The sequence below is a fragment of the Epinephelus fuscoguttatus genome, linkage group LG18, assembly GCF_011397635.1.
Source record: "Epinephelus fuscoguttatus linkage group LG18, E.fuscoguttatus.final_Chr_v1".
Taxonomy (NCBI): Eukaryota; Metazoa; Chordata; class Actinopteri; order Perciformes; family Serranidae; genus Epinephelus; species Epinephelus fuscoguttatus.
Window position 1 is genome coordinate 3,997,500 of NC_064769.1, and position 23,043 is coordinate 4,020,542.

Genomic DNA, 23,043 nt, shown 5'->3' on the forward strand with positions numbered 1-23,043 from the left:
AATATTATTGTGCATCCCTAATTTTCTTCTTTCTTCTTATGTTGCTGTGTTGGGTACGTTCCTGGTCACCGTGCGCAGGTGAGGTTGGGACTTAATAAAAAACGGTAGCAACCAGGTGCCAGACTGTAAGCTGCATGCTAGAGTCCTGCACTGGTCCATTTTTTCGAAAAATCGCACCCGTCCATACCCATAAAGCTCAGTACCAGAACTGACCTGTTACCTGTCATTATGTCTAAGTCGAAGCCAAGTCTTGTGACCCAACCCGCACTCATGATTAAACACACACAGGCTACAGTTAATCACATTAAGCTGGGTTCTCCATTTTTGAATTACAAATCCAGTGGACTAAAAGTCTTTTCCACTGGTTGTGGTTGATGCGGGGATGGCGAAAACATTCTGCACAATCACTGCCAGGTTAGGAAACATTTTAGCATGCTCCCTACACCACTATAAAACCTTAAAAGGGTCCTCCCTGGGTGTCTTAAACTCAATGTATGCTACCACCTCATCCTCAGGCTTAAAAGTTTCATGGGTGGAGTTCTCCACATTAGTGACGAATGTGACGACAGAGTCAAAGGTTACAGTTGTCACTGACTTACCAAATAAAAGGAATTGCGGCTTGATAATTGTGATTTAGATGTCAAAATATTACACATATACTGCATATTTAATTTGTTTTATTCTGAAAAATAAAAAAATCATTTTTTTTCTCACCTGCTGCCTGCCCACATGTAGTTCATTTTTACACAGCTTTTTGTGGGTTACCTGGTGGGCAGCTGCGGCAGCCAGTGCAGAGGAAACTACAAAAATCATGGACACAACACCAAAAACACAATATTGTGAGGTGAAATGTCAAGCGGACAACGCTTGTTCCAAAGCAAGAGTAATTCTGGGATTGGCTTCAGTTTCACTGAGGATTGTGTTTACAAACAGGAACACAATTCCTGTATAGTGTACCTTTTTAAGTAGCTAGTTAAGCAGCTAGCTAGTCCATGTCATCAAATTCACTGTACATCATATGTTCTTAATGTATTTTGCAAATGTCATGGAACTACACATCTCTGTATGTTTCAAAGTCCAAACCTCTTTTGAACTTTTAAATTCTGCAGTGATGTACACTTAGAGTTACCCGTTGCAGAGCAGGCTGGTGGGAGTAGATGGGTGGCTCTGTTTGTCGAGAGAGTGATATCATAGCACTGTTAAGAGTACACATCAGAAAGCCTGCTTATAGATAGTGGTTATTTTGTGGAGACTGATGGTAAATTATTAGTGGTTGCACCACTAAAAGTGCAGAAAAAGAGCTTTTGCTTGATCTGATAGTTTCCTCTCCTGTCTACAGACTATGCTCACAATGTCAACATGTCAGATTCAGAGTTTGGAACCAACAGCTCAGATAGAGGTAAGTCACTTACACCATCTGACTTTCAACTTTAACTTCATTGTAGATGCGGGTTTTAGCAGTGGTCACATTGGGCCTTATGTACAAACACTGTGATCGAGCAAATCTGTGATTAAACTGTGGGCATGAACATTTTACACACAAATCTAGGAGTCATTATTATTTTCTTACTTTGAATTTGTTCATATTCTGCAAACACATTTAGAACTGCCTATACACAAATGATTAAGGCCTAACTGTCCTAGAGAATGTAAACACACGTTTTAATTAATGCAGAGCATATTAAAACCACATTCACTAAAAAAGGCTTTAATTGATAATAATTCCAACCCTTAATTTAATAATGCATCGGCTAAATATATCAAATAACTATGAAACTGACAACCTTTTATCCACGAGTTACTGTCGTAACTAATATTATAACTAATATTTAACCATAAAAACTCAGTGTCCCAGTCCTAGCTTACAATGGAGTGAAAAAATGTCCTTATTGAAATCTAACAGTTTTGGTTTTCATTGTTTTTATTTGCTTGGATGATAATGATTGATGGCGTCATTATGCTAAATTTAACCTGTATTGCATTAATGATAAATGAACTTCACCTGTAAAGCACTTTTCTAGTCTTCTGACCACTCAAAGAGCTTTTACACTACAGGTCACATTTACCCTTTCATTCTTTGATGATCCTTTCTGATTTATGCCCAGGGAAAACCACAAAAACGGGCAAAAGTTTTCAGAGCCAGAGTCACTTTTCTTACGACCATAGACCTCACTGATGTGTTCAGTATCTCTGATGTTAGAAAGAAAACTGCCGCTGCTTAAGAATCACAGGGCAATGCAAAAAATTTGCTCCGATGATAATGCAAATCCACGATGAGTAATATTTGATATATCTGGATGGAACAGATTGTTAGATAAGTGATAGAGTGTGAGGTGAAATGGTATCTTTCATATTGACACTCCTCCAGGAATGATAAGACATCCATATGGGGTCTAATCACCATCTTCATATGCAACAGCCCCTGAATAATTTGTGCCTCAACATCAATGACTTTATTCACAAAAGGACATGCAATGTTTCCCCCTCCTGCTACATGCTCACCTGCTGAGCTGGTTTGCTTCACAGAGTATGTTGCCATAGTAACTGGTTCAGGGTTACGCTGAACTGGCTTTGTGAAGTGGAAGACTCAGAGTTTCCCTCATCTCAGGCTTAACATACTCAGAGTTTTCACTAATCCTGCTTTCTGAAATAGGGCCCTGCTCTATCTCTGAGCCACAGCAGCAATATGATCATGTGATTTACATAATATTATGTTTGTAGATGGACTAAAAAAGTCACCAGTGTCTGACTGGCACTGAGCCGAGGTCATGAAGGGGATCATGTTTCAGGAGATGGGTGGGGCAGAGCGCAGACACTGTGTTTCTTTACAAAGTTTTTTTATTTATTTATTTTTTTTATTTATTTTTTTTTTTGAGGTGACAAGAGGAGATGTAGCAAGAAAATTAAAATTGCACCAACATGGCAGCACTTTGGATTTGAAGCCAACATAGGGGTGTCCAAAATAAGCGAGGCAGTACTGCTGTTACTGCTACTTAAATTTTGTTGGACAGCATGTTTATATTTATATTACTCAACAATGACTGAGGAACGACTGATTAATGAAGTTAAGATGAGGAATTATCCACCTGATAACTTCTTATTTCACTGCAAAAACTTAAATAAGGTGGAGGCTTGCTGGAAAAAGATCGCCAGGGGGCTGACAGTTTCTGGTCTGGTGAGCTAAATCAACATCGTTTATTACAAGCCATGCTACTTTCTGTTAGCTATGTTGTATGTCAATTTTAGTAAATATCACAATACAAAAGGAAGATAGCAAGTAGGCTACTCACTCATGTTTTAAGTGGTTACATCTGATCTCAAGCAAACTGCTGATATTTATGTGGTTTGTTTACATGAAGTGCACATGTAATGGATTCACTGTGCACAGGGAGCTGTGACACATGGTAAAATTCAGCATACCAGTCCGGTCCAGTGGTTTAATATCAAACTGGTTTGAAAATTTTTACACTGGCCCAACCCAGGGGTGGGAATCATGATACGATATTACATTACTTTAGTCACGATACAATATTATCGGGATTTTAAATGTGTTGCGATATGCTGAGTATTGCGATAAAATATATTGTGATTTATTGCCTGTTTTCAATTGCAAATAATGTCCCCAAAAGAAAACTTTGTCAACATCTGTTTTATCCAATAAGATAAAGTTTTCAGTCAGTCTACAAGGCTACCTTAAGTGTCATTTGTATTTATAATTTTGATATTTTATATAATAAGAAAATTGAAACTTGGCACTGTGTGACAATATGATATTGCCACACAAAAACATTGCAATACTATGCTCTATCAAATTTTTTCCCCCACCCCTGGCCCAACCCTACTTAGAAACAACTTCACTGCTTTTCCATGACACAGCTCTGGGCAAACATATTTTCCATATAGAGGAATGGAGGCGTGACAGTATGCTGATTGCAGATAGCGGGTACATGCCTGTCAGTTTAGAATGATTCTGATCACTGAGATATGTACAGTGGTAAGAACAAAATTAGCTGGTGCTCACGTCTCATGAATCTGACAGTAATTTTGCTTACTTGCGCACTGTGTTCTGCTAATGAATTGAGTTTTTCACACCACAGTCCCGCATTCTTGTGCTACATTTGTTGGAGGTCTGCAATGTTTGCTCCAGTGTGACTTTTGTGTACTACTCTTGTTTGGAGAACGTAAGGCAGCAGTCGCCAGTCCTCTGTGAGATAATGTGCCGTTATAGTCACATATGAATCCACTGACCTTGAAGTTCAGGCGTCACAAGTTAATGCCACCCTTCCTGCTGTACTTAAAGATTCCTCAAGTTTATGCTTTACTGTAGAGCTTGGTTGGCTGTGTTGGTGAAAAACATCAGGACAGAGTCACATACCTGGGTTCCAGTGTTTTTAGTATGTAACAAACAAAAGTCCTAGTTTTCAACAACGCTGTATGGACGCAGCTCTTTGCACATGAAGTAGGTGATGGACTGTGTTATTTTCTTAGCTCACTCAGAGTTGGATGGTAGTTTTGTCAAGCTAAGTATGTCCAGTGTTGGTTGATTTTTTTGGCAGAGCGGGTGTAGTATTAGCTTGGCTGTCAGTGGCTAATGCTATCTCTGGATGGTGTAGTGTGCGGTGAGCCCTCATGTTCGTAGTATTCCCAGAGTATTTTATTCTCATATGACACTGCTTGCAAATCGCATGGGTCACATCCAAGTCCTCCTTACTTTCTGTGTTAAAAAATACGCAAAAGGAGTCCGAAACGTCGCAAATAAATTTTATATTGCAAGTTAGACAGTGTGCGGGAGTCATTTTGCAAATTTTTGGTCTTCCGTCTCCAACGCACCTGTCTTGTTTTAATAGATGTGCGAAGTCAATCAATCAATCAATTTTATTTATAAAGCCCAATATCACAAATCACAATTTGCCTCACAGGGCTTTACAGCACAAGACATCCCTTTGTTCTTAGGACCCTCACAGCAGATAAGGAAAAACTCCCCCCCAAAAAAACCCCTTTAATGGGGGAAAAAAACAGTAGAAACCTCAGGAAGAGCAACTGAGGAGGGATTCCTCTTCCAGGACGGACAGACGTGCAATAGATGTCGTACAGAACAGATCAGCATAATAAATTAACAGCAATCCGTATGACACAATGAGACAGAAAGAGAGACAGAGACAGAGAGATGCAGGACAGACGGTAATGACAGTAGCTTACAACAACATTAATGAAAGTAATCATATTATAATTATAGTTCTGGCTACTGTGATACAATATGTTGAAAGTATATATTAATATCTGACAGTATACATACAGTATGTGACAACAATCATATGTGTATAATAACAGAAGTATGACTAATGATGACAGCAGCAGCAGGAGGCATCTGGCAGGACCATGGCAGCAGCACAACCACACATGTCACACTATCCAGGCACCGCTGCAATATGAGTTAACCTGAGAGACAGTGGAGCACAAAGGCTCCGGAGAAGAAGCCGAGTTAGTGACATCCAGAATGGCCGGGTTAGCTAGATGCAGTAATAGGATGAGAGAGAGAGAGAGAGAGAGAGAGAGAGAGAGAGAGAGAGAGAGGGGGGGGGGGGGGGGTGCCCGGTGTATTATGGGGGTCCTCCGGCAGAGTAGGCCTAAGTCAGCCTAACTAGGGGCTGGTACAGGGCAAGCCTGAGCCAGCCCTAACTATAAACTTTATCAAAGAGGAAAGTCTTAATTCTGGTCTTAAATGTGGAGATGGTGTCTGCCTCCCGGACTGTAACAGGAAAGATGATTCCACAGGAGAGGAGCCTGATACCTGAAGGCTCTGGCTCCTGATCTACTTTTGGAGAAGTGATTTCCTTTGTATTAAAAAATCCCAAATAAGTCCAGACATTTGATTTAAACACTGATTTAAACACTGATGGTGCATTTCTGATTTCTTTCTCTGGTGCCTCTCTGGTTTCAGTGAAGATATCACTACTATCTTTTAAGATTCACTTAGTAAATTCTGATTTTTTTTTTTATTTTATGTAGGTGAAGGAGACTTGTGTATGTTTGTTGCTCCCACATTTCTGGACTACACACTTGTTATATTTGAAGAAATGACAGGCTGTTTCCTAAATCACACGTAGGGGTAAAAAAAACAAAACAAACTTTTTTAGTAAGTAAATTGACTGTCCTGGTAATGGTTTGCTGATTTGTTCAACAGTCATCTGTCCATACCCAAACACTGACCCTCAAGGGAACTACACTGTCTGCACGCTGTACCTTAGTACCAATGGAAACGATACATCTGATGTCAGCTCTTTTGAACACTGGTGGAGTAAAACCAACACCATCCCTCTCTACCTCATCATTCTGCTGCTGCCGCTGCTCTGCTTCCGTTCAGCCTCCTTCTTCGCAAGGTTCACCTTTTTGGGTAAGACAGAACAAAAGCAATGACATAAACAGTGGGTAGCAGTGTATGTCATAAGTCAAACAGCTTGGGCTTTGTGCCACCAAATTTTCTTTCTAATTCACTGTTGGTGTTTTCAAACTCAGCACAGTTCACAGCTGAGTTTTAAAACATCAGCAGTGACCTGAGGAACACCAGGTGCTCCTCTTTAGATCTTTGATTTTCTTTGAATCCTAGCTAAAGGGTAAGCTGCCATAATTGCTTTTTGGCAACCAGGTAGCCGGCAGTTTGTTGGATTTCTGATTGAAACATACTTATTCCTCTTTAAAGAAACCTAACAACTGACTGCAGGTGTACAAGGTAAGCAAGCAAATCAGCCAGCATACTAGAGCTATGATCAGGTCAAACCTAACATCAACCCACACAGTTTCTGAATAGGCCCCTAGATTTTCTCCTGAATATGTTGTGTGCTGCATCAGTCATTCATTCTTGTTGTCTTGTTCAATCTCGTTCAGGCACCATTTCGGTGGTCTACCTGATTGTACTGGTCACTGTTAAAGCTGTCCGCCTCGGCTTCCACCTGGAGTTCCACTGGTTTGACACAAGCCAGTTCTATGTTCCAGGTAAACCCTCACAAGTAGGCAGATATTGGTTATTGCTTGAAGTTAAGATTGTACAGGGCCATTCCTGTGACACTGTAGTATTTATCCCTTTAACAACTTTAGATGTATAAGCCCCTTGTAGACAATGTTACTGACTAATAGGGGTGGGAATCACCAGAGGCTCCACGATTCAATATTATCATGATACTTTAAGTAATGATACAATACTAATGCTTTTTTTTTTTTTTTTAAGATTATTTTTGTGGGCTTTTTGCCTTTAATGAGAGGACAGAGAGTGAAATGGGGAGACAGAGAGAGAGTGGGGACTGACATGCAGCAAAGGGCCGCGAGTCGGATTCAAACCCACGGCCGCTGCAGCAAGGCAATGCCTCTTTACATGGGGCGCCGGCACTATCCACTACGCTACCGACGCCCACAATACTAATGCAATTTTGAATGTGTTTCAATATGCTCATTATAGTTATCCCTTGTGATTTATTTCCTGTTTTCAACCGTAAATAATGTCACCAAAGGAAAATGTCAACATCTGTTTTCGTCTAATAAGACCGTTTACAACCTGTTCGTATTACTTCAGCCATTTTTTCCCCCAGGAAAATGTATTTAGTGGACTGAAAAAGCTACTGATTATACTACTCAAGTTGGCTAACTAAAGTTTAATTTTGATTTGTAATATTGATGATTTATAGAATATAAAGAAAAACCTGGCACTGTGTGACGATACAATATTGGCACACAAAAATATTGTGATACTATGCTGTATTGGTCTTTTCGGAACTGCTTTATGGCTGTGCAAACTTTAGATTTTTTTTATGCCTCTATGCCAGTGATAGCCGTGACTGAAGGCATTATGTTTTTAGGTTGTCTATCCCATGCACAATATCTGCAATATGCAATATTTCAAGAACACCTTGAGGGAATTCAAATTTGGTACAAACGTCCACCTGGACTCAAGAATGAATTGATAAGAATTTTGCAGTCAAAGGTCAGGGTCACTGTGACCTCAGAAAACATGTTTTTGGCCATAACTCAAGAATTCATACAGTAGTTATGACAAACTTTCACACATCTACATCTTATAGGATAGAATGATGTGATGATGAAGTGATGACATTTTCACTCCAAGAGGTCAAAGGTCAACTTCACTGTAACATCATAATGTTCTGCAAAAAACACTTTCCCTGCCATTATTCAACATTGTAACTATAAAAAATACAAACAACCTATATAGTCGTTTTTCTTACAGAATCCATTTTCCATAATCACATTCCCAGCATGTTATCAGAAGACGAAAAAAGGGGATAAATAAATATAGTGGAACCTCAACAAAATGATGTCACCTCATCCATATAAGAAGTGTGGATAGGTCAGCTGTTAGAGTCCAACAGAGGTAAAAAAAAAAAAAAAAAAAAAAAAAAAATCCAAAAAAGGTCCCCAGATACAATCAAACTTCTTTGTTGTTTTGTTACTAACAGAATACAATATTCTGTCAGGAGTACTATATGATATGAGTTCATTGATCCAGAGTTTGGGTGCTGGGGATTTTTTCAGATTTCCAGTTTTTCAGAATACGGATGTTCTGTGCTGCTGGATTGAAAAATGTGTGTGAAGCATCCAGGTTTAGAATTTGTAGCTTTGTTGCATATTTGTCTACTGTCATGGCTACATATTAGTCTGACATGGACGTAAACTGTAACTGCAACTTGACTAGTTTGGGGAGGCATACAACAACAAGGCAGTAATTCTAATCTAATTCTAATCAAGATCGATATTGATCAGTCGACTGATTGATCGATTTATCGATCAGGATATTGAATTTGGCTGTGATCAGAATTTACATTGATGAGTTTATTACTGTATCCATTGATGTAATTGTTGGATGACGTGTTTTTGGCCTGCTGGCATAAGGATGTTGATTTTGTCAATTCTTTGGTTGATGCCCAACTCTTCTAGACAGACAGACAGACAGGCCAACTAGTACTGACCCAGATTTTTATGCAGTTTGATATTAAAATGTATAATCTTTCTTACTTTTCCCCCAGCTCCACCATCTTGCCAAAAAATTGCCTCTCCCTCCCTTAATGACTGTCATAATAATTGACATTAAAATGTACTCTTCCTGCCCACAGGATGAACCTTTTCCATTTTGGCCTCTCCTTGAGCTTTCCTCTTTTACCGCCCCAGGGCCAAAATAATAACTTTTGCATGCAATTTACCTCATAATATGAAATTACAATGCTATGAAATTTGAACGCAAAGCTTAAACCCTTTTGATTGTAGGAGGTAATGAACATTGCAACCATTAGAAGCACTAGTGTATTTTTTGGTTCTAAAAAGCAGCAAATGTATCATTTCTGTCTCCTTGGTTCTTTCAGAGTTCAGACTGCTCTTCCCTCAGTTTACTGGTGTCCTCACTCTGGCCTTCTTCATTCACAACTGCATCATCACATTAATGAAGAATAACAGACACCAAGAGAACAATGTGAGCTTTATTCACCCACACTCCTACACAACTTCACACACTGCAAACATATTCATTAAACACTGCACAAATCTGGTCTCTTCTGACTCTGTGTAGATAACACACTTCAGTCTCACAAGTTTTTTTATTGTGAATTACATGAGTTGGTACATTTTAATGTTACGAACAGGAAGGAAATAGTCTTCAAATATAAAAAATCAACTACATTTATTGACTTCAGAAAATAGTAAGTACAGTGCTGCTGAGCCTAATGTGGACGTGTTTGTGTGTTTTCAGGTGCGGGACCTGTCTGTGGCTTACCTTCTAGTAGGGCTGACGTACCTGTATGTGGGAGTGTTGATCTTTGCTGCCTTTCCCTCACCTCCTCTCTCCAAAGACTGCCTTGAACCAGTGAGACTTACACTTCAGTTTTCTTTTCTCTCCAGTGTCTAATTTTGATGGGGTTTTTTTGCCTCCGCGCCAACAATGGCCATGGCTGTAGGCATTATGTTTTCAGGTTCTTTGTCCGTCCATACGTAAGCATGTACATCATTCCCATCCTTGTGTATGCAATACCTCAAGAAGGCTTTAAGGGAATTTCTTCAAATTTGGCAAAAACATTCTCTTGGACTCAACAATGAACTGATTAGATTTTGGTGGCAAAGGTCAAGGTCACTGTGACATTTTCTGTGTCATTCTTGTGAATGTGATGTCTGAAGAACACCTTAAGGGATTTTTTTTTTAATTTGACACAGATGCCCACTCAGACTGAAGAATAAACTGATTAGGTCAAAGGTCATGTTCAGTATGACCTCACAAAATACGTTTTTGGCCATAACTCAAGAATTCATATGCTAATTATGACAAAGCTTCACACAAATGTCTAATAGGATAAAATAATTAAATGGTGACATTTTATATCTAAAAGGCCAAAGGTCAACTTCACTGTACAGGGTTTGACATAACCCATGGCCCAATGGCTCGGGGCCAATCAGAGCATGTGAGCGGAGCAGAGCGGATGAAAATTTCCGCTCCTTGCTTGCAGACCTGTCACTTTGCGCCGTTCTGCGCATTCTTCACTCCGCTCCATCATAAATTTTATCCCACTCCACTCGCCCACCACTCCGCTCAAAAAAACTGCGTCGTACTACCCTAACCTGTAATCTTCTATTCACAAATAAAATGGGGTCTGCCCATTTTTCGACAGCCCATTGGTCCGACATCCCATTGTTCTGACCATATTAAACCCATTGTTCCGAAGTCCCGTTGTTCCGAAATCATCATGATGCCCTGTGGTTAAGGTCTGGTTAGGTTTAGGCACAAAAACCACTTAGTTAGGGTTAGGAAAAGATCATGGTGTGGGTTAAAATGAAAAAGAAAGTGGCAAACACATAAGCTGTGAGCCTGCTTTGCCTCATGCCTTTCCCAGCTGACCCAGAGCCGGTCGAGACGCACCATCAAGGCAGAAATACGCCTGCCAGGAGCCGTTCAGCACCACGGAGAGCTCCCCACACAACCCGGACCCCAGAGTTAATAACAGGAGGTTATGGTGTTTCACTCTCTCTTCTCTATGACACTTGTATCTCGACCAGTAGCCTACTTTTGTTGCGTTGCTGATCCTCTATGGTACACAAATACAGTAATAATCACATATCGGAACAACGGGACGTCGGACTAATGAGAGGTCGGAACAATGAGAGGCTGGAACAATGCGGCCAGAGGTAGAAAGAGTACTGAAAATTTGTACTCAAGTACAAGTACTGTTACATTGCTTAAATTGTACTCAATTACAAGTAAAAGTACTGGTGTTTAAAAAATACTTAAGTAAAAGTACAAAGTACTCTTCTCAAAAACTACTCAGAGTATTAATTACTTTTAACTGATGGATGTTTTATTGTGTCGTCAATAGCAGGCATTCGATTCGATTCACCTGTATAAAATATCAAAAACAGCTCACCTTAAACAGTGAAATTACTGCAATGATATGCCTGTTATGAGGCAAGAGTGTAAACACATGGCACACAAATGAATACAAGGGGCTCACTGACTCCCCAAGAGTCACAGCTTTCCAGTCAGCCCCAAATTATCCAACTGTAAAACTGTTTAAGGACCCCAATATGCAGGAATAAAAAAACAGAAGAGGCAAAATTACATAAATACCGCATGCAAAATAACCACGTGGGTTTTGCACAAAACTGCAAGGGATTAGAATGAAGTGGATGTGTCTGTAAAGGGGTAACGCTTATCATACGAAAACATCTTCATTCAGGTATCTTGAAGTAAGAGAACAAGGGACCCCTTGCTTGTGCCCTGTTTTCCATGCTAAACGTTAGCCTAAATTTGGAGCACTATTTACCCCCACTTACCGACAAGCTAACATGACATGGTTAATTTTCATGGTTAATGTTTCATATGACATAGCATCACTCTAGCACAAAATGTAGGCCTGCCGAATGTAGGCCTGTGAGTATTAAATGACTACAGATTTAACTTATTGTAATGACGGTGGTTGTCCAAACATTTCTAAGAATTGTCAATCAATCAATCAATCAATTTTATTTATACAGCCCAATATCACAAATCACAATTTGCCTCACAGGGCTTTACAGCATACGACATCCCTCTGTCCTTATGACCCTCGCAGCGGATAAGGAAAAACTCCCCAAAAAAACCCCTTTAACGGGGAAAAAAAAACTGTAGAAACCTCAGGAAGAGCAACTGAGGAGGGATCCCTCTTCCAGGACGGACAGACGTGCAATAGACGTCGTACAGAACAGATCAGCATAACAAATTAACAGTAATCCACATGACACAATGAGACAGAGAGAGAGAGAGAGAGAGAGACAGAGACAGAGAGAGATGCAGGTAATGACAGTAGCTTACAACAACATTATTGAAAGTAATAATATTATAGTTCTGGCTACTGTGGTACAATATGTTGAAAGTATGTATTAATATCTGGCAGTATACATGTGTGACAATAGTCGTGTATAATAACAGTAGAAGTATGACTAATGACTAATGATGGCAGCAGCAGCAGGAGGCATCTGGCAGGACCACGGCAGCAGCACAACCACACACGTCACGCTGTCCAGGCACCGCTGCGATATGAGTTAATCTGAGAGACAGTGGAGCACAAAGGCTCCGGAGAAGAAGCCGAGTTAGTGACATCCAGAATGGCCGAGTTAGCAAGATGCAGTAATAGAATACGAGAGAGAGAGAGAGAGAGAGAGAGAGAGAGAAGAAGAAGAGAAGGTGCCCGGTGTATTATAGGGGGGTCCTCCGGCAGACTAGGCCTAAGTCAGCCTAACTAGGGGCTGGTACAGGGCAAGCCTGACCCAGCCCTAACTATAAGCTTTATCAAAGAGGAAAGTCTTAAGTCTAGTCTTAAATGTGAAGACGGTGTCTGCCTCCCGGACTGTAACAGGAAGATGATTCCACAGGAGAGGAGCCTGATAGCTAAAGGCTCTGGCTCCTGATCTACTTTTGGAGACTTTAGGGACCACGAGTAACCCTGCGTTCTCAGAGCGCAGTGTTCTGGTGGGATAATAAGGCACTATGAGCTCTCTAAGATATGACGGAGCTTGACCATTTAGAGCTTTATAAGTTAACAGTAGGATTTTAAATTCAATTCTGGATTTTACAGGGATCCAGTGCAGAGAAGCTAAAACAGGAGAAATATGATCTCGTTTCTTAGTTCCTGTTAGTATACGTGCTGCTGCATTCTGAATTAGCTGGAGAGTTTTTAAGGACTTACTAGAGCTACCTGATAACAGAGAGTTACAGTAATCCAGCCTAGAGGTAACAAAAGCGTGGACCAATTTTTCTGCATCTTTTCGGGTCAGGATAGGCCTAATTTTCGCAATATTACGTAGATGAAAAAATGCAGTCCGTGAGGTTTGTTTTAAATGAGAATTAAAAGACAAATCTTGATCAAATATTACTCCGAGGTTTCTTACGGTAGTGCTAGAGGCCAGAGCAATGCCATCAAGAGAAACTATGTCATCAGATAAAGAGTCTCTGAGTTGTTTGGGGCCAAGAACAATAACTTCAGTTTTGTCTGAATTTAACATCAGGAAATTGGTGCTCATCCAAGTTTTCATGTCCTTAAGGCAATTATGGAGTTTAGTTAATTGATTACTTTCTTCTGGCTTCATCGATAAATACAACTGAGTATCATCCGCATAACAATGGAAATTTATAGAGTGATTTCTAATGATGTTACCTAAAGGAAGCATATATAGAGTAAATAGGATTGGTCCGAGCACAGAACTCATGGAACTCCAAAACAAACTTTGATGCGTAATGACGATTCATTATGAACGTGAACAAACTGAAAACGATCAGATAAATAAGATTTAAACCAGCTTAGTGCAGAACCTTTTAGGCCAATTAAGTGATCCAGTCTCTGCAGTAGAATTTGATGGTCAATTGTGTCAAACGCCGCACTAAGATCTAATAAAACAAGTACAGAGACAAGTCCTTTGTCCGAAGCAATGAGAAGGTCATTTGTAATTTTAACTAGTGCTGTCTCAGTGCTATGATGCACTCTAAATCCTGACTGAAATTCCTCAAATAAATTATTATCATGGAGAAAATCACACAGCTGGTCTGCGACTACTTTCTCAAGGATCTTTGACATAAAGGGAAGATTAGATATTGGTCTATAGTTGGCTAACACCTCTGGATCCAGGGTGGGCTTTTTTAGTAGAGGTTTAATTACAGCTACCTTAAAAGACTGTGGTACATAGCCTGTTAATAAGGATATATTGATCATATCTCATATATGAGTGTTAACTAAAGGAAAGACCTCCTTAAATAGCCTAGTTGGGATGGGGTCTAAGAGACACGTTGATGATTTGGATGAAGAAATCACTACAGTCAATTCTTGAAGAGAAATTGGGGAGAAGCAATCTAAATATATATTAGGTTTTACAGCTGTGTTTGAGGTTAGATAGGTACTATCTGAGGACAGGAGGTCATGAATTTTGCCTCTAATAGTTAGAATTTTGTCATTAAAAAAGCTCATAAAATCATTACTGCTAAGGGCTAAAGGAATACAAGGCTCAATAGAGCTTTGACTCTCAGTCAGCCTGGCTACAGTGCTGAAAAGAAACCTGGGGTTGTTCTTATTGTCTTCTATTAATGCTGAGTAATAGTTTGCTCTGGCATTGCGGAGGCCCCTCTTATAAGTTTTGAGACTGTCTGTCCAGATTAAACGAGATTCTTCCAGTTTGGTTAATCGCCAATTCCTTTCAAACTTTCGCGATATTTGTTTTAACTTACGGGTTTGAGATGTAGCTCAATTATGCATGCACACATGCGCACATGTTAGCTAGCTCCATCTCATTTTAATATCAGGCAAACCAATGGCAGTGACAATATCTTTGCAGACTTATCTTAGCCAAACTAATAACCAGTGCTTAATTTGTAAAATTAGAAGTAGGGGAATACTTTGGACCTCTGAGAGAGCAGTGTTCCCCCACTTCCAAAAGTGGCACCCGAGCCGCCTCACTGCGTGACCCCGAATGGAATGGTTATGACATCTAGTGTTGTCACAGTACCAAAATTGGGACCCACGCTACGATACCAGTGAAAGTATCATGGTTCTGAGTAGTATCAGGATACCACAGCAAAAATGAGGCAGGTGTGCCTTTTGTCATTTATAAAAAGATTAATCACTTTTCTATAATACATCAATGATATTTAAATGGAATAAATTACTTATTGACTTATTCATACTTCAAAAACAGCATCAATAAGTGATTAACATAGGGGGCATCAAAATAAAATAATAAAAAAAAAATACAAATCAACCAGCCACCCTCCTCCCCTGACAGTCCCTTCATAAGTAAAGAACAGTCCCTAAAGTGCGGTGAGGTTTGTGGGCCGTTACTGACACAGAGAGAGAAATGTGAATGGCTCGTTTCTCCTCTGACACACCACATACCTGTGTGCCTCGGTTGTCCAGGTACTACCGGGCAGTCATGACGCCAACGAAAGAGGAAATTACTGGACCTGGAGTCGGACTCGCCGGTAAGCCGTTATGTTGCGGCATGGAGCTCACGGGATTTGCGCGGAGCGCATGGACACTCACCCTTGGCTTCTTTGTCTCCAAATCTTCAGTCCATAAATTAGTCTCTACTCCGCTGTGTAGGTATGTTACCGCCAGGCACCTGTGCCTGTTGCAGCGGAGTTGTCCTTTCCTTACATCATAGATTAATTGGTGCGGTTGCGATCGGACAGCCTTATTGGCTACAAAGATGCAGATGAAAGGTTTGAATATTAATTCAAATTGTGGCCGTACTCAGTAGCGACTTGTGATTTTAAAAGTAGCAAAGTAGATTACATGGTGTAAATTGTACTCAAGTAGGAGTAAAATTACACACTTGGAAAAATATACTCATAAAAGTACAAGTACCCAAAAAATCTACTTAATTACAGTAACATGAGTATTTGTAATTCGTTACTTCCACCCCTGGCTACGGCACCAATAAAACATGAGCTTGGTAGATTCTCTGGGGAAGCCCTCTCCCCGCTGTTAGGGACCGTTCTACACGGTACCGCTGGCAGGGTGGAAATACTCAAAGTGTGGAGGAGACGGACCAGGTTAAGCGGCCAACCTCCGAAGCCCTCTCGCCTCTCCCCGCAGTTAGAGACCGTTCTCCAAAGTACCGCTGCTTCTCTTCTCAGTTTCTTTTCTGAAGTACACAGTAAACTCCATAGTTTTGAAAGAAAATAGTGTGGGTGTGCGCAGGTGCAAAGATGCATTCTAGGTGGGGCATGAGCGACCGGAGCGAAATTGGAGCGAGAGATAAGGCTCCACTCCACCTTTTAAAAAAAAATAGCTGCTCCTCACTCAACAGAAAATCGTCCCGCTCCCCGCTCTGCTCCGCTCACATGCTCTGAGGCCAATCAAAAATTATGTCGGGCAAGTTGACTGACAGGTCACAGGCCCGCTCAGGTCAGTGACGCTGTAAGGCTTTTTTTGTCAGGGGAACAACTCCAGCGGATTTTTATCCCACTTTTCTCAAGCCTTAAGCGGATTTATTGGGCTTTTTGGCCAAAGGTGCCCTCACCTTTGCTCGTTTCCCGGAGGAGGGGGAAACGTGCTGGTGCGCTTGTGCGTCTCCGCCAACGCGGACACCGCACACCGCTGCCATGCAGGTATATTTCTCTCCAGCATGCGTCCGGAACTCTCCGGCAAAACTAAAGGTGGAGGTATCTGTTTTTACACTAATAGTGGCTGGTATAATGATGTGACAGTGTTCCAGCAGCACTGCTCTCCTGATCTAGAATCTTTTTTTTCTATCAACTGCAAACCTTTTTACTCCCCCCGTGAGATTGCTTCATTCATTCTGGTCGGTGTTTACATCCCACCGCAGGCCAACGTGCAGGAGGTAGGCTACAGTGCTGCTCGCCGACCAGATAGGCTACTGTGTGTGGAGTGGACTCCTTAGTTATTGTCCTTGGCGACTTTAACAAAGGTAGCCTCACCCATGAACTCCCCAAATAACAGTTTATAAAATGTCCGACCAGAGAGAAGAATATCCTGGATCACTGTTACACAACTGTTAACAATGCCTATCACGCCGTCCCCCACGCTGCACTGGGTCAGTCTGACCACAACACCGTCCACCTGATTCCCTCATACAGGCAGAAGTTAAAGCTCTGTAAATCTGTTGTGAGGTCATCTAAGAAGTGGATGAGTACACAGAGGCTGTGACATCATACATCAGCTTTTGCGAGGACTGCTGTATATACCATCACGCACTACGGTGAGGTATAATGGAGTTAAATGAAATAAAGTTAAATTAAATGAAGTTCTATATTCATTCTCTCTCTCTCTCTCTCTCTCTTTTTTACTTGGGCCAGTAAGAATATACATGGAGCCAGTAAAACTCTGAACTACTGGCCCGGGGGGGCCAGTGTGGAAAAAATGTTATGTTGAACACTGCTGTAACATCATAATGTTTTGCATAAAACACTTTTCTGGCCATTACTCAGGAACGGAAGGGCAGACATTTGGCCAGATGCCGAATTGGTGACACTTAGCTTGGGTGTCCACCTTGAAATTGTGCTGATTGTACAGATCTCCTGTGCTGTCGGGGGAAAGATGTGTGAGAAGTATTCATGTTTTCGCAGACATGGATGTGAAATGTAAACTTGGCTGGTGCACAGAGGCATACAACCTTGGGGTGGTAATTGTAGTTTTCATTATGTTTTTGTGAAATAAACTTGAACTCCCTTGACTTTGGACTACTGGATCCAGTAGTGCCACAATTTCGCCATTTAACTTCTGCTTGAGGCAGAGAGGCAGATTTCTTTTTTTCTTGTATTTCAGGATTAAGGTATCCTCTCAAAACATAACTTTGAAAAGTCAGTCAGCATAATTTTCTACCTGTTTGTCTTTGGATGCACATTTGGATTTAGATACTGACTTTAAAGTTCTAAAAAGCTTGATCATGAACAAGAGGTAATAAGTAACACTTGCCATAATATTACATATAATATCAAATGGATTAAATTTACTTTACAGTAACTTAATTCTACAATTCTGATAATATAGTCTTGTTAACAAAGGAAAATGTTAACAGATGTGGCTATAAAGTCACATTATTATTTACCCTGACTGTAGTTTTCCAACAGAATTGTCAGACCAACCCCACATTGCAATCCCTTCACTGCTTTCTTCTTTCCTACAGAACTTCTTAGATAACTTCCCCAGCAGCGATGTGATGGTGTTTGTGGCTCGGACTTTCCTCTTATTCCAGATGATCACAGTCTACCCCCTGCTGGGATACTTGGTGCGGGTCCAGGTGATGGGCCAGATCTTTGGCAGCCATTACCCCAGGTAGCACTGAAGGGTATTATCACTGAAATTCTTGTCTTGTCATTTCTGTGGCAGCATACCTGCACACAAGATTGATAAGGGTAACTGGTCTTTTTTTACAACAATGTCTTTGAATTTTAACAAAGTCTTTAAGTATTGTAAAATATTACCCGCCTAAAATTCAGACTGAATGGCAGTAGTACAGTATTCTTTCTAATGCATGTATCCTAATGCATGGCTGGGTCATCCAAATATTAACAGATTTAGTTGAGAGTAATTTTCCACACAAAACTGCAGCTATACATTTTATGTGAAGCTTAATGAATAGTGAATTAGTGAAGCATTTAACGTCAAATAAGCAGGATAGAACTAACAAAAATTAAAAAACATAACAGAAAAAGCTGTTAAATATGTTTAATTTGGCTTTAATAAACCTGCACTCTCTTGGAATTCAGAGTAAGGTTTACAGTGATTACAGAGGAACTCTGTAAAAAGATGTCATTGTCCTGTGCAGTAAGTCTGCTATCTTTCAGCAATGGTTTTCACATTGTCTTTCTTTAGTTTCCTTCACGTTCTGGCACTGAACATCTTAATTGTTGGAGCTGGTGTCCTGATGGCCAAGTTTTATCCCAATATTGGATCCATCATAAGGTATGTTTCAAAATGTGTTCTTATTGACATATACAGTATGATAGCTAATAATCATGGATGTCCCGATAAATTTTTATTGGCCCTGATTCTGATCCAAGTCATTTAATCTTAATAATCTGCCGATACCAAGTTCCAAACTGATGCTAATAATTGTCCTAGATAAAACAGCTTCACAGTGCACACTTAAAGTACTTAAAAGTTATTAAAATCATATTATACAACAGTTAGTTCCGGCCCTGCAATCTGATTGGTCGAGAGACAGTAAAACCGTGATGATATTGGAGTACAACATCACGGTTGTTTCACTGTGTATGTATCACTCCGCCTCACAGCTGATTACAATCAACAATCAAATCAAAACTGACGGTTAGTGTCAGTTAGGTCAGCAGTTGCGTTGTAGGAGTTAATTAATTCATCCACTGTCAAACAGCCAAAAATATGGACTTATTTCCTAAAATAAGTTTTGAATTGAACTATGAATGGTCATCAGAGGAAGATGAGGGATAGGAGAAACTGAATCCATCTGAGCACACATTCAGGTTTGTCAGTGTTTCATCAGCGGAGCTCAATGACTTGGAGAAAAGCAACATACTGTCAGATCAGAAGGCAGAGTCAGCTGTGCCTGTGAAGCCACAGTCCACCATGCCAGAAACTTATTTCACCGGCTGCACAATTAATGGAAACGTGCAGATAAATGTGTATAAAGAGTAAGTGCCTGGCGCACCATGTCTGTGTTACATAGCAACGGTGACAGCGGAGTCCTGAGGGAACTATTTTTGTTGGCGGAAGACAAATAAAATGCTTAAATTATCTATTTTGTCCTCATTTTTCAACATTTCTTAATCAGCCTTGCTTATTTAACTGTTGAACTGTTGTATAAAAGCAATATCACACTCGAGCTCGTGATGTTGTACTGTGATATCGTCACGGCTGCGATTCGGTCATAGGCACGAGGCTGCAGGCCAAGTGCCGAAGACAATCACAGCCGTGACGTGATATTGCTTAATTAAAGCCCCGTTTCCACCAAACACTTTTGGTATTATACCTTTGGAACCAAAAGTAACCCCTCAGACATGGTACCTAGACCACCTAGACTGCTCCGTCCAGCACTCACTGTATTTCCCCATTGCTGGTGACACAGATGGAAGTCTGCGCCTTGTTTATCGTCCATTTTCAGAACAAAATAAAAGAGGCTACATTGAGAGTCTCTCTCTGTGGGATATTTAAAAATAGTGTATGTGCATTTAGTCTTTCTCATGTTGTGTTTGTGAGTCTGGATTAACACAAGTGTTAGTCTGTGAATGCTGCGAGTTATAGTGAAGCCAATTTGTGTACTTGTGTTTGAAATTGTCTCTATTAAGCCATATTTAATGGGTGTTTTGAATCAACTAAACTTTACAGCAGGTGTAACTGGAGGTGTAACTGCAGACACACCACCACAGAAGTAAAAATGCTCACAACGGCATAGGCGTCGTGCGTAGGCTACGTGGGTAGGGTCCACGCACAATCATAACTCCCCTATTAGAAGTTGCCATCAGTTGGCCCCATGTAGTGTTTCTTTTCTCTGACTACAGCTACAGTGGCAGCAAAACAACTTTTAATTTTATAGTTACAGTCTGCTAATAAAACTCTCCACAATGTAAACAGTGGTTACATGAGCTTCAAAACCAGCCAAAACTCGTCCCTGAGCAGAGTGACCGTTCGGTATTGACCAGTCAACTGACTGCATTGTTCACAACTTCACCTTTTAGTACCAGATCTGTGTGCTAGGTATCCCAACAGAGTGGTGACAGAAAGTGGGAACGGTAGAGGTTCCATTGGTACTATCCACAACTTTTCGAAGTAGAAACAGAAAAAAAGCGCACCAATCTGAATTGTACTGTACTGTAGTGCTCGGTGGAAACGGGGATTAATGTATAGCCTATGCTTGACAACTGAATAGCTCTGTAATGCATTTAAAAAAATCCCTGCATCCAAGCTGTTCCTTAATGTTTATCTTTATGCCTCTGCACCAGTGTTATGCTTTCAGGTTGTCTGTCTGTCTGTCCATCCTTCTATCCCATTCTTATGAACGTATTATCTCAACAACACCTTTAGGGATTTTTTTCAAATTTTGCACAAAAGTTTACTTGGACTTGAGAATTAACTGATTAGATTTTAGTGATCAAAGGTCAAGGTTATTGTGACCTTGCATCCATCTCATACTTCTAACGGGATATCTCAAGAACAACTTGAGGGAATTTCTTCAAATTTGACACAAACATCCAATTGGACTGGAGAATAAACTGATCAGAATTCTATGGTGGAAGGTCAAGGGCAGTGAAATACGTTTTTGGTCGTAACTCAAAAAATTATATGCTAATTGTGACAAAAGTTCACACAAATGTCTAATAGGATAAAATAATGAAATGCTGACATTTTGTATCCAAAAGATAAAAGGCCAGCTTTACTGTGACATCTTAATGTTCTGTATAAAACACTTGGATGTTAGTCAACGTCATATCTCAGGAACAGAAGGGAAGACATTTGGTCAGACACTGAATTGGTGACAGTCATCTTGGGTGTCCATCTTGAAACTGTGCTGATTGTATAAATCTAATGTGCCGTTGGAGGGAAGATGTGTGTGAAGCATCCGTGTTTTCACAGACATCGATGTAAACTGTGAGAAAAACTTGACTGGGGTGGAGGCATGCAACCCCAGGGCTATAATTCTAGTTTAGGATTGCCCATAGGATGCACTCTAAGTCATCATTTAAAACCACTACTTGAGCTGTTGTGAAACTTTAAACTGTGCTTTGTACTGATGCTAACTTTGTCTCCCTGGGCAGGTTTTCTGGGGCAACATGTGGCCTGGCTTTAGTGTTTGTCTTTCCTGCTTTAGTCCACATGATCTCGATGAAGAGACAGGGGACGCTCCGCTGGCCGTCAGCCCTCTTCCACAGTTTCCTGATCGTGCTGGGCGGGGCCAACCTGCTGGCTCAGTTCTTCATGTAGAGAAGCAGTCAGACACAAACACTCTAAGCTGTTCAATAGCAAGGTGTGATCAAGATATGATCATCAAAGTGTGATGAAGATTTCAGATGAGCATCTCTGAAATTAGATTGTCTGTATGTAACCACACAGTGTGTATTATCCCTCTTAATAATAATAATGCCCAGATAAACCACAAAAGTCCCCAGACAGTCAGATTGAATCTCTCTTTCTCTGATATAAAATTCAATATCTCTCACCTTCTGTAGGAAGAGTTACTGTTGCGATTGGTAAAGGTTTATGTTTCAGGGGAATAACAAGAATCCAATGTCTTGGTTTTACAGCATTGTCTTTTATTTTCTACAAGCAATCCAGTCAGTGGTATTTCTATGATAAAATCTCCGTTATAACTTTCTACATAATACTGTTGATTATTTCTGCCTAGACTGATCCCAGACCTGTCGAGCCAAGTCATACAGACACATTGTGAGCTGTGTTCAGGCTCTTGATAACTTCAGCAGCAAGCTGGCCAGAATATTTAGAGTATGAGCTATTTACCTACTTGCCATTGCAGGTTTAAATTTGTTACATGAGAAGCTTTACAGCTGGATTTTATGATCATATATTGTCGTGCTGACACTATGGAATCATTTTACTAACTCTGTGATTATGTAAACTGTTGTATCTGTTTTGAGGAGAGCCATTTTATGTACTTTTTTTTTTTTTGTTAAGAAACCTTTGGCACAATCTTTTGATTTTTATGAGCAGTGTTGATTTACATATTTGACATGTTTACATGATATGCTATTTTTGAGTTACTGCGCCCCTGTATTTTACTAATGATAAGATAGACAAAGGGAATATGTGTGTGAAAATAAACCATATCAGCCTACAAGAATTGTTTTCCTCTTTCTGTTTTTAATAAGATAACATTAGAACTTTATTTATCCTGTGGGAAATTTGTTAGGCAACAGTAGCAGTATTAAGTAGGAAAGGTCGCATATACAGTACAGGCCAAAAGCTTGGACACACCTTCTCATTCAATGCGTTTTCTTTATTTTCATGACTATTTACATTGTAGATTCTCACTGAAGGCATCAAAACTATGAGTGAACACATGTGGAGTTATGTACTTAAA

At 40.3% G+C, this 23,043-nt stretch overlaps 1 protein-coding gene across 2 annotated transcripts in view; it reads left to right on the forward strand.

Moving 5' to 3' along the window:
* The window catches only part of slc38a9 (solute carrier family 38 member 9), a 49,635-nt gene extending 26,832 nt beyond the window's left edge, over nucleotides 1–22,803 (forward strand). For both annotated transcript variants that reach the window (XM_049604051.1, XM_049604052.1), the window contains exons 8-15: nucleotides 1,340–1,399; nucleotides 6,185–6,394; nucleotides 6,886–6,993; nucleotides 9,366–9,472; nucleotides 9,749–9,862; nucleotides 18,157–18,305; nucleotides 18,846–18,935; nucleotides 21,764–22,803. In XM_049604051.1, coding sequence (XP_049460008.1) covers nucleotides 1,340–1,399; nucleotides 6,185–6,394; nucleotides 6,886–6,993; nucleotides 9,366–9,472; nucleotides 9,749–9,862; nucleotides 18,157–18,305; nucleotides 18,846–18,935; nucleotides 21,764–21,929 — 1,004 coding nt within the window. In that variant the 3' untranslated portion in view covers nucleotides 21,930–22,803. The remainder of the gene's footprint in view (nucleotides 1–1,339; nucleotides 1,400–6,184; nucleotides 6,395–6,885; nucleotides 6,994–9,365; nucleotides 9,473–9,748; nucleotides 9,863–18,156; nucleotides 18,306–18,845; nucleotides 18,936–21,763) is intronic.
* Nucleotides 22,804–23,043: the final 240 nt, after the last annotated feature.